An 11,400-nucleotide genomic window follows, 5' to 3' on the forward strand; every position below is an offset into this window, starting at 1 on the left:
CCGGCAGCAGATACTAATTCCTCCCTGCAGAACCCTGAGTCACTGCCACATGTCTAATGCTTCCATTAGAGCAATAATTGTAGGTGCAATTTACACAAAGCAAGGAAAGAGAAGCATATTGGTTTTGAACAGCTCTACAGTGAAGTCCAGTTCTGGTATTTGCAAAGGGGTACTAAGGGAATCAAGTGTTTTCCAAAGAGACTGGGGTATTTAATTCCCTCAGGACACATTGAAAAGCTCAGACCCACATGTTCAGAGACGCTCATACATTCCCATTTGGAGTTTAGGGCTTAGGGGCATGGGCCTTTGGGACAGCGTGATTCCCAGTGGGTCCCAGGAAGAGGTATCCATGCTCACACTGTTGCGGGGGAGTCTCCTGGTACTATGATGGGGCAGCATCCGGCTGCTGGGAGGGGAGGTCACCCTGCAGCATCAGCCGGGGTGCAGAAATGCCACAGTGCCCAGGGTTCGCTGTACCCCAGGATGCTCCCCACACAGGCAGCGACTCTCCCAGACCCACGTGCAGGGAGGGGAGTGCAGCAGGGGTAGCAGCAACCCTGCAAGCCTGGCCTGGGCAAGCAGGGCCTGGCAGGGAAGGGGCTCCCCACCAGGCATGGAGCAGGGCTTTGCCAGGGGCGGGACGGAGGAGAGAAGGGGGCTCCCCAAAGGGATGGAACAGGGCCGGGTGGGGGTGGGGGCAGTAGGAGGGGGAGGTCCCCCCCCGGGATGGAGCAGGGCCGGGTGGGGGTGGGGGCAGTAGGAGGGGGAGGTCCCCCCCAGGGATGGAGCAGGGCCGGGTGGGGGAGGGGGCAGTAGGAGGGGGAGGTCCCCCCCCGGGATGGAGCAGGGCCGGGTGGGGGAGGGGGCTCCCCCCCCCCCCCCAGGGATGGAGCAGGGCCGGGTGGGGGAGGGGGCAGTAGGAGGGGGAGGTCCCCCCCCAGGGATGGAGCAGGGCCGGGTGGGGGAGGGAGCAGGGCAGGGGGCAGGAGCAGGGGGGTGGGGGTGGGGGCAGTAGGAGGGGGAGGTCCCCCCCCGGGATGGAGCAGGGCCGGGTGGGGGAGGGGGCAGCAGGAGGGGGAGGTCCCCCCCCGGGGATGGAGCGGGGCCGGGAGGAGGAATGGGCAGATCTCTGCGGGAGGGGGAGGAGGGGCAGGGGGGAGGGGGAGGGGCGGAGAGATCCGGGGGAGGGGGAGGGGGAGGGGCGGGCCTCTGCAGCGATTGGGCACCCGCGGGCCCGCGGGGGGTGGGGAGCGAACGCGCGACCCCGCCCCTCCGCCCCTGGCGGTCAGCTGACGGGATCACGTGAGCGGGGCCGGCCCACGTGACGCGCTGGAGCCAGCTGCCGAGCGGCCCCCGCACCCGGCCCCGCCGCAGCTCGCGCCATGGCCAGCCAGTCGCAGGGCATCCAGCAGCTGCTGCAGGCCGAGAAGCGCGCGGCCGAGAAGGTGGCCGAGGCCCGCAAGCGTGAGTGGCCCGGGGGGGAAGCGGAGCGGAGCGGAGCGGGCCGGGCCGGGGGGCGGGAGGCTCCTGGACGTGGCACCGTTTGCTGAGTGCGGCGGGTTCCCGCGAACCGCTCGCTCGGGCCCGGGGCCTGCCCCCCCCCCGGCCCCTGGGCTGCCCCCCCCCCCCCCGGCCCCTGCCGCAGCCCGAGCGACTCGGCCCAGGGCGGGGCCCTGCAGCTGGGGGCAGCGGAGGCCCCGGGGCGCTGCCTGGTTCTCTCAATAGCCCCGTTCAGCCAGGCCCTGTCCGTGGCAGCGGCCCCGGTGCCCGGGTTCGTGGCGCGGCGAGGGGGGAACGCGGGACACTCTGGTTCCCTCTGGAGTCGGAGCTTGGGCCTGACAATCTCCCTGCGTCTCCCCGAGCGCAGCGCCGCTTCCCGCGTGGGTGCTGCTGCAGCAGGGCTGCGCCTGTGGCTGGCGCGACGGACCCAGGGTCTCCCAAGCGTTTTGGGCAGCGCCTGGCTCGGATGTGCCAGTCACGGCTGTGTCAGTCTCAGGCCACTGCCGCCTTCCTCCCACCTCGGACCCCTCCAGCAGTCTCTGCCCACAGGCTGCTCTTCTCCCCTGCCCCCAGCATCAGTGGCTCCCCTGGCAGCGTGCCCCTGGGCTGCCCCCTGCCACACAGCACCAGTGTCATCCGCTCACTGGATTCACTGCTGTGGCGTCCTGACAGATCTTCTGCTCTGTCAATGATGATAAACGTTAGGCTGAGTGTGTTTTCGTAGGCTCCCTCAGTATATCATGCCAGTGCTGTGCAGGCAGCTAGTGTAATAGACCTCATGAGAGCCCCCAAAGACCACGGACTCAGAGAAAATATGAAGGCACCTGAGTCAGGTTTATTGTCAAACAAAGAATGTTAATAGTCATCGGCAGCCAGATGGCCTCCGTGCCCCTATGTATTTTTACCTGGGATAATGGACTCAGCTCAGTTGATAATATGGAGTTCACTATTGGCCCCTAGGCTGGCCAAAAAGTTAATTGAGGTACCCCAACATTTATAAACAAAAATGGACAATCTATAATAAACACCGAGCCTATCATCTTATGCATTAGTGACATGTTTGGTATCTCCCCTTGTGCTTTCTTCCAAAGCATTCACTGCCCCTTGTTCTGCTTTCACTCTTAATGTTTCAAACTATTTTATCATGTACTCAGCTGGGTGTCCATGTAATGTGCTGATGGAATGTATTTACATATCTTATGTGCGTTAATCAGTGCTAGTAGTTTTAGTGCAGAGAGATGCTGACTTGCAGGCAAACATTTGCTTTTGACACGGCCCCCCTGTTACTCCGAGTGTAACTCTTGCTTACTTTGGTTTAAGCACTAGGCCCTTGCCTCAGGCTTTTTCTTCCTCCTACACCCATCATCGCCGGCCCCTGCCCCAAAGCACCCATGGCACCTCTGGAGCACCCGAGATTTAGTCGGGGGTGTATATAGTACAGTCATGGACAGGCCATGGACCATGAATTTTTCAAAGGGGGTGGGGAGAGAAGGAGGCTCCACCCAGGGATGAAGCAGGACTAGGCTGGGGAGACAAAGATATGGGGAGAGCCTCTGCAGCAATTGCTAATTACCTGATGTTCTCAACTCATGGACCTGATTTTGATTTGTGCAAGGGTATCTGTGCATGTTTGCCATACAGGTTTCAGCTGATGTTGCTTGCAAGCCTTTTGCTGTTCTTGAGGTGATTTGTCACCCAAATCATATGGTATTGTTTCTGATTGGATAACTTTGACTCTTTAAGCAGGAGACTAGCAGTTGACAACTAAACTCTTCCTCATGTAGATGGTTGGACAAATAATCATTTGGTACAACACATATAACTTTAGGGATTTGTGACCATTTTCACAGACACACTGCTCTCCCGTATGTTTGTGAATAATAAACAGTATGACCCCAGGAATAATAGTGCAAACTAGCTGGTTATTTGTAGGGATGTAGAAGGTTAATTGGTTACCCGGTGAGCATTAGGCTTACCAGAGTGCTTACTGGGTAGTTGGTTAATTGGACCATGTCCAAACTCCAGTGGACAGTCATCTGCACCAGGCTGGAACAGCCTCAGCTGCGTCAGGCTTGTCGGCTGGACCCCAGCCGCGTCGGGCAGAGCTGTGTCTGTGTCAGGCACCAGGCAGGCATTATTCAGGGTCTGGCCTGGCTGTGCTGGCTGGCTTGTGGTGGACCCCACCATGCCTGGCATGTGGGACCCCTGCCTGACAGATCCAGCGGGACCACATCCCTTTGCCAGCCCGCTAATGGTTAACCGGTTAAATTAAATGATATAATTTTAATTGCTTAACCAGTTAATTGTTTTATAGATATTTACATCCCCCTTTTTTTGTGCTGTAGTAAAAAAGTCAGCTGTTCAGTGGCAAAAACTTCCATGGCGGGGGTATCTAAGCTGTCGGTTGCTGCAGGTGCTTTTAAGTTTTTATTAACAAAAAAAAGTGATTCCTGTGTTTGAAAAAATCTTCCAAATATGACCAGTCTGTAAGTGCAGCATTGCTGAGCCTGAAGAAAGGTGGCCCCAACATCGCTGCTGATGCTACTGGCTTCCTCAAGCAATGGCAGGATGAATTAAGAGTGGTCAGTTATGTTGTTGCTCTTCAGGCCCCTTTACGCCTGGTGAAACTGACAACTCCCTCACAAAGCTGCTGAGAAGAACCTAAAACCGGGGGCAGGGTGCTAGAGCAGTCCAAGCTCAGGAGGGTCTATTTTTTTCCTATTCTGGGTAGAGCCTTACACCACACTAAGATGACCTAAGTGGTTGGCATAATATACAGTGTTCCTTTCATTAACCCTATCACCTAGAGGCAGATAAACAGAGCCCCCACCTATTATGGCCCGGTATTTGGCCAATAAAACTGGTCCAGTCCCCAGTTGATGGGATTCCTAACAGATAGCAATACCTGGGCTGGGCGGCACACCATACTAGTATCTGTATCTTCCAGCAGTGCATTAAGCAGGGTGAAATAAGGGTTTCTGTTCATGTACAACACTGCAGGGAGCTGGCTTCCCCACACTGCTGCCTCTGATACAGCACACAACAGTGGGGTGGGGGTGGGTCAGGGGCCGTGTGTAACTGAGAGGGTTAACCATTCACATCCCTAGTATGCAGGGCTCAACAAATCAGTGAATCTACTCGCCTGCGGCAAATAGATTTCAGACAGTCGCCCCATTCACTGGTGGTGTGCGCTGTGTGGGTCTTGCGCATGCGCAGTGCGGGGCTGGCGAGTAGATTTCGCTGCAGTTTGTCAAGCCCCGCTAATATGTTCACGGTGGGTTTCTGTTAGATCAGTACAACTTCGGGATAGAAGCAACTAGTTGCTTCCCCCTTCCCCACCCTCAGTTCCTGCCTCTATCAGAAAGAGGCAGCAGTGGTGGGAGAGAAAGAGGAAGGTGTGCTGGGGGAAGCTGGCTTAAAAGTGGGTTCCCTCCAGCTCCATGGAGCCTGGGGCCAGTGGGGCTAGCTCCATGTGGTGTTTCAATCTTTGAAACTGCTGGGTGGGCTCTTGCTACATTTCAAAGTGGAAGCGCCCTTATTAACTAATCAAATAGTCGATGGAAATTCCATCGACTATTCAATTAGTCAATCTAATTTTAACATCCCTAGTACACCTGTCACGCAGGCAAGGATCTTACATGCCTCAGAGATATAGCTGAAAGTGTAGATCAAGGATGTAAAAAAATATTAACTGTAACCGATGGAAATTCCATCGCTTAAAATGGCCCTGGGGGTGCCCGGCTACCACCGGCTGCCCACCCGGCCTCCCTACCCAGAGTTTAAATGTTAACACCAGGAACGGAGAATCATTTTTGGGTTGGGGGCTGCTGACCCACAGAAAAATCAGTGGCAGGCTTCACCCTCACCTGATGTGGCCCCCAACTGAGGAGAAACTCTTCCCCACGTTCCCCTCAGGCTAGCAGATTTTGTGTGCTCTAGCCCAACTGTTGGGCAGTGTGTGTGTGTGTGGGGGGGGGGGGGGAGACGGACTAGAGCAACAGTATGGTCTCCCTAATGCTGCGGGGGATGGGCGCTGAGCCTCAATGGCCAGATCCAGGCAAGCCAAGGGCTGCGTCTGGCCACCGAGTCTGAGGTTCCCCACCCCTGGTAACGGGAACCGATAAACTGATGTTTATCGGTTAACGGTTTAAACTCTTACATCCTCATGTAGATCGGGCTTGATCTGTCACTTGAGAGAGGTGTGTGCCATGGTGTGTCCTGTGTGTCTTTTAATAGTAAGGTGCACAATCATGCACGTGTGTGTTGGAGGGCAAGGTCCAAAAAAAGCAGTTTGTGCTCCAAGTGGAAGGTGGAGGCTTATGGTGGCCCTTGGCTTCAGTGAGAGGTCATTGCAGGCTTGGGCAGGCCCTTGAGCAGGTTGCATCCTGGGTCGGTGTACGGGAAAGAAGGGTGGGGTGACACTTCTCCATTCCAGCAGCTGGAGAGGCATTGAAAGGCTTCAGGTTCCTCAGACAGCTGTTCTACCATCTAAAGATTAACATGGAAGATGGGGCCACCAAGCAGGGTCCAGGTGTTGCTAGCTGTTAGGAATCCCATCAACGGGGGACTGAACCAGTTTTATTGGCCAAACACTAGCCATAACTGGGGGAGGCTCTGTCTGGCTCTAGGTGGTAGGATTAATGAAAGGAACTCTGTATGTATTATGCCGGCCACTTAATTCATCTTAAAGACACGCCCACCCCCCAGATGTGAGATCCTGGTTCCATCAAAGTCAATGAGTGTTGTGCCATTGAAATAAATGGAGCCAGGAATTCATCCGTCGTCCCGATCCTGAGAATTCAAGGTGTCACATTTTTTTCAAGACTGGTTTTAACCACAGTGTCTGGCCTAGTAGCTTCAGCTTCTTCCTCTGTTGAGTGGGAAGTGGATTGCTTTAGTTCAGTTTAATTCTAGACATCTCGAAGGGGAAATGTTCATGTAACAGCTAACACTCTTCCTGCAAAGCTAGGATAACTTGACCTTTCTGCTGTGCAGATTCACGGTGCTCAGCAGTGAGTTCTGTACTTTCTGTAGGCAGAGCCAGCTGCGGCATGTTTCCCAGCAACATCTGCTGGGTTGGGTGGCTGTTTATTCGTTATCAGCGCTTACCAGTTGGCGAGCATCGTAATGGATCAGTGGCACGCTTGGCAGGAAGCGCTTTTCAGACTCTTCCTGGGTGAGATGGAAATGCCAGTTATCTGTACAAACTTGGAAGGCTGAGGGAGGTCGAAGAGGGTATATTGCTTTCTGAAGTTGACCTCCTGCAGTCTCTTCATGCCTTGCTATAATTGCAAATCTACAGCTGTTATCCTGGATGTCAGCCTGGGGGAAAGTGCTGTCACTGTTACATCTGCCCTGGCTGTTTGGCATAAATGGTTACTTAATAAGGCTCTTTCTTTGGAAACAGGAAAGAACCGGAGGCTGAAGCAGGCGAAAGAAGAAGCCCAGGAAGAGATCGAGCAGTACCGCCTACAGAGGGAGAAGGAGTTTAAAGCCAAGGAAGAAGCTGTTAGTTTGTGTTGAATAATTTGCTGCCAGCCAATCAGCTGCCCAGCTCGTACAGTGTTATGTGCACTAAGATCTGCATGAGGCGATGCTGTTAGATCTCTGAGAAATCCTGTCTGGCTGCTGCTCATCTTGGCAGCACATTCCACACAGAACACTGTCCTGCAGTTTCCCTTAATTGCTTCTCTCTGCTTTATCATGCAGCTCGATGCCTTGGTGATATTAGCGGAAAGGAGCCAGGGCATCAAAAAATGTTGTTGCATCTTGGAAGCTGGAATGTCCACCTTCCCAGTAAAGCAGTTTATATGAACACGCTCATACCCTGACCAGTGCTCCTGCGGTCCTGGTCATACAGGATAACACTGACAAAGGGCGCTGTATGTAGGGAAATCATGTCTCTCCAATCTGCTAGGATTCTTTGTGGGGTTCAACAAGCATGTTGAATATAGTGTACTTAAATTTCCAGAAAGCCTTTGACAAGGTCCCTCACCAAAGGCTCTTAAGCAAAGTAAGCTGTCAAGGAATAAGAATGAAGATTCTCTCATCGACTGACAAGTCGTTAAGATAGGAAACAAAGGCAGGAATAAATAGTCTTCTGACTGGAAAGAGGTAATTTACTGGGCAGGCAGTTAGCTGGTTACCGGTAGACATTCCTATAACTAGTGGTGTCCTGCAGGGGTCCATAATGGGACCAGTCGTATTCAACGTATTCATAAATGGTCTGGAGAAAGGGGTAAACAGTGAGGAGGCAAAATTTGCAGATGGTACTAAACTGTTCAAGATAGTGAAGTCCAGAGCAGACTGAAGAGCTTCAAGAGGATCTTACAAAACTAGGTGCCTGGGAAACAAAATGGCAGATTAATTTTAAGACAGTCAAAAAAGCAAACGGAATGTTAGGAATCGTTAAAAAAGGGATAGAGGATAAGACTGAGAATATTGTATTGCCTCTATCTCAGTGGTTCTCAAAGTGCGGGGCGCAGTCCCTTAGTGGTCCATGGTTGTCTGGCAGGAGGGCCGTGGCCTGAGATTCTGCCCCGCCCCTCCCACCCGCTGCAGCGGGGAGCCTGCAGCCTCTCTCCTGTACGGTTGGAGCACCAGCGCCGACTTTCCGCTGTGTGTTTTGTGGGCAGGGGCGCTGAGCCTCGCAGACCAGACCCAGTTCACAGGGAACAAGCGGCTCTGCACGCTGCCATTCCAGGGAACAGCAGTGCCGGGAAGTCTGGAGGCTTTCCGTGTTGTGTCCATGGGCTGGAATCGCGGCCAAAGGGAGCAGCAGGAGGTAGTGCCTGGGAGCAGCAGCGGGGAGGGGGCACAAAGCCAAGTATGTGTATGGGTAACAGGTTTAAAACGAATAAAAGAAAGTTCTTCTTCACACAGCGCATAGTCAACCTGTGGAACTCCTTGCCAGAGGAGGCTGCGAAGGCTAGGACTATAACAGAGTTTAAAGCGAAGCTAGATAATTTCATGGAGGTTAGGTCCAAAAAAGGCTATTAGCCAGGGGAAATGGTGTCCCTGGCCTCTGTTTGTCAGAGGCTGGAGAGGGATGGCATGAGACAAATCGCTTGATCGTTGTCTTTGGTCCACCCCCTCTGGGGCACCTGATGCTGGCCACTGTCGGCAGACAGGCTACTGGGCTAGATGGACCTTTGGTCTGACCCAGTACGGCCATTCTTATGTGTCCCCCATTTCCCTCATGCCCAGATCCTGCACCTCTATACTCTGACAGCTCCGCCCACCCCTGCACCCAACCTCCCAGCCAGACCCTGCACTCCCACCCCTCCTATACCCGTTTTGTTATCGGGCTGGTGGGCTGCAGAAAGATCTGAGTTGAGCTACTTGGGCTACGAGCCAAAATGTTTGAGAACCACTGCTCTATATAAATCCATAGAACACTCACATCTTGAATACTGTGTGCAGATGTGGGAGCATCATCTTACTAAAAATATCCCGGCATTGGAAAAAGTTCAGAAAAGGACAACAAAAATGATTAGGGATATGGAATAGCTGCCAGATGAGGAAAGATGAATGAGATGGGGACTTTTCTGCTTAGAAAAGAGAAGACGGGGGGATATGATAGAGGTCTATAAAATCATGTCTGGTATGGAGAAAGTAGATATGGGAGCAAGTAAGTAACTTTTCCTTATCACAAGAACTGGGGAGACCCAAACAAGTGGAAGAATTTCTTCACACCACGCAGTCAACCTGTGGATCTCCTTGGCAGAGGGGGTTGTGAAGGCCAGGAATTTAATAAGAATAAAAAAGAGCTGGATCAATTAATGGACAATAGGTCCATCAGTGTTTGAGACCCCTGGGTTTACGCAGTCTATAAATCCATTTTCTGTATTTTAAACTGCTTTGCAAATCCCTCCCAGGTAGGGAAAACATGTTAATTTGTGTAGTGCAGACCCATTTAGCAACTCCCTGACCTGTCTGTTTTCAAAACACTTGAGTAATTATTCCAGCATCTCGTAATACCCATCACTTACTTACATCACACGTGGATACTAACAATCAGGGAGTTACATGTTTTCAAATAACTTCTAACCGGTCATATTTTGCACAGAGGTAACTGCAAGTGTGTGTAAGGTATAAATACAGGGCTGCTTAGTATCAGACTTGGGATATTTTGAAAAACTTCCAAGAGAAGGAGAAATAAATTGGCTTTGGGGAAGGGCTTTATGTCTTGCATTACAGGAATTACTTGTTTAACACGTGCCCGCTCAATACGTTTTTGCAGTAGAACAATTTTAGTTTTATGGAATGTTTTTCGAATATCACGACCTTCCCTGGAATAACATGAAAATAATCAAGTGGCAGACTACTTCGTGTGGCGGCATAAGTTGGTGAAAACAGTGGTAATACTTGTGAGCGGATGAATACACGTGGTCACAGTGCTCCTCTGCGCTCTCACGTGTTTATCTTTGTGTGTTAACAAACCGCGGTGACTTGTGTTGCGAGATCTAATGCTGACGTTGACGACCCAGCACCAACAAAAAATGGACTTTGCCACCACCACCTGAAACGCAACCCCTACCTTTTCCATTATTTTTAATGGGAAAATGGACCCCGCATAGCACCTTTTCACTTAGCACGAAAACGCGTTCAATGAGGAATTACTGTACGTTGTTTGTAAACGTCTGTGGCATTTTTTCATTTGAATTTATTTTATTAGAATAGTGCCTAGAATCAGGGTCGTCTTGTGCAAATGCCTAGAGCGAGTCCATCCTGGCTCCCTAAAGCTTAATCTAAGTACGCGAGACAGGCTAAGGATGGGAGGGGGAAGTGGAGGCACAGAGAAATGAAGTGACTTGTTGGGAAGGGACCCCAGGTCTCGTGGCTCCCAGGGCAGTCCATTCACCGCGAGTTCATACACCAGAGGCTGTAACCACCTAGAGTGGCAGCTCATGCATCGAGCTCCTTTTGTAGGGCTGCCAAGGAACTCTAAAGTGTGCTTCTCTCTCCCTCTTGTCTGTTAGGCTCTTGGGTCTCATGGCAGCTGCTCCACGGAAATTGAGAAGGAGACCCAGATGAAGATGAGCACAATCCAGGACAACTTCCAGAAGAACAGGGAGAAAGTGCTGAATAACCTGCTGATGTTTGTCTGTGACATCAAACCAGAAATCCACATGAATTACCGCATCAACGGGTAGTGGAGGAGGAATGAATGGGCCTATGGAAGTGTTAGCAATAACAGCGATGCGTCAGATGAAGTGTACAGCCTTTAGTTATGTGATAGCTCTGTGTGCTTCTTGTAGAGGTGTTAAATTATTTCAGTAAGTTGTAGGCCCTCGGTCTTGTTGGAGAGACTCTAGTTTATTTGGATTCAGAACTTATCCAAAGATTTCATGGCCATGTCTCAGATAAATATGCATTAAGTATGATCTAGGTATTTAAGAGGAGCGTTAACATGCCATGCTTCTGGGTGGATCTTAAGTGGTTTTCCTTGCTTAAAAAAGGGATGAGACACACAAAAGGGGAATAGATGCTGGATCAGTTTAAATCTGAGTCTACCTATTGGAACCTTAAAACAAGGGTTAACTCCAGTAAGATAAACATCTGGGTTCGCAGTGCTGGCTAGTAATCCTCAGGATCTTGTGAATTACTGTCTTAAGCATCTTCCATATAGTCTACTGTTCACTTGAAGTCTGGCACTATATTTGAAAGTAAAGAATTTATTTAACTCTGGAGTCTCTTCAGTTGTGATTTTTCCTCTCCCCCCCCCCCTTACTTATCTGTTACAGTAGCACCTAGCTGCTGTGTACACACATGGGTCCCTGCCATGAGGTGCTAACAGTGTAAATAAGACGGAGAGTAGGAGGGCGGCCTTAAGGAGATGAAGTGGCTTCCCTGAAGTCACACTGCAGGTCAGTCACAGACCCTGGAATAAAACTCAGG

General features: G+C 51.6%; 1 protein-coding gene across 1 annotated transcript; it reads left to right on the forward strand.

Annotated features, from left to right (window-relative positions):
• The first annotated feature begins 1,293 nt into the window (after window positions 1–1,293).
• Window positions 1,294–11,190, forward strand: ATP6V1G1 (ATPase H+ transporting V1 subunit G1). The gene is made up of 3 exons (XM_075905234.2): window positions 1,294–1,464; window positions 6,908–7,008; window positions 10,482–11,190. The coding sequence occupies exons 1-3, from the start codon at window positions 1,383–1,385 to the stop codon at window positions 10,653–10,655; spliced, it is 357 nt and encodes a 118-aa protein (XP_075761349.1). The 5' UTR covers window positions 1,294–1,382; the 3' UTR covers window positions 10,656–11,190.
• The last annotated feature ends 210 nt before the right edge of the window (window positions 11,191–11,400 follow it).

Source organism: Pelodiscus sinensis, chromosome 23 (genome assembly GCF_052426305.1).
Source record: "Pelodiscus sinensis isolate ZL-2025 chromosome 23, ASM5242630v1, whole genome shotgun sequence".
Classification (NCBI taxonomy): domain Eukaryota; kingdom Metazoa; phylum Chordata; order Testudines; family Trionychidae; genus Pelodiscus; species Pelodiscus sinensis.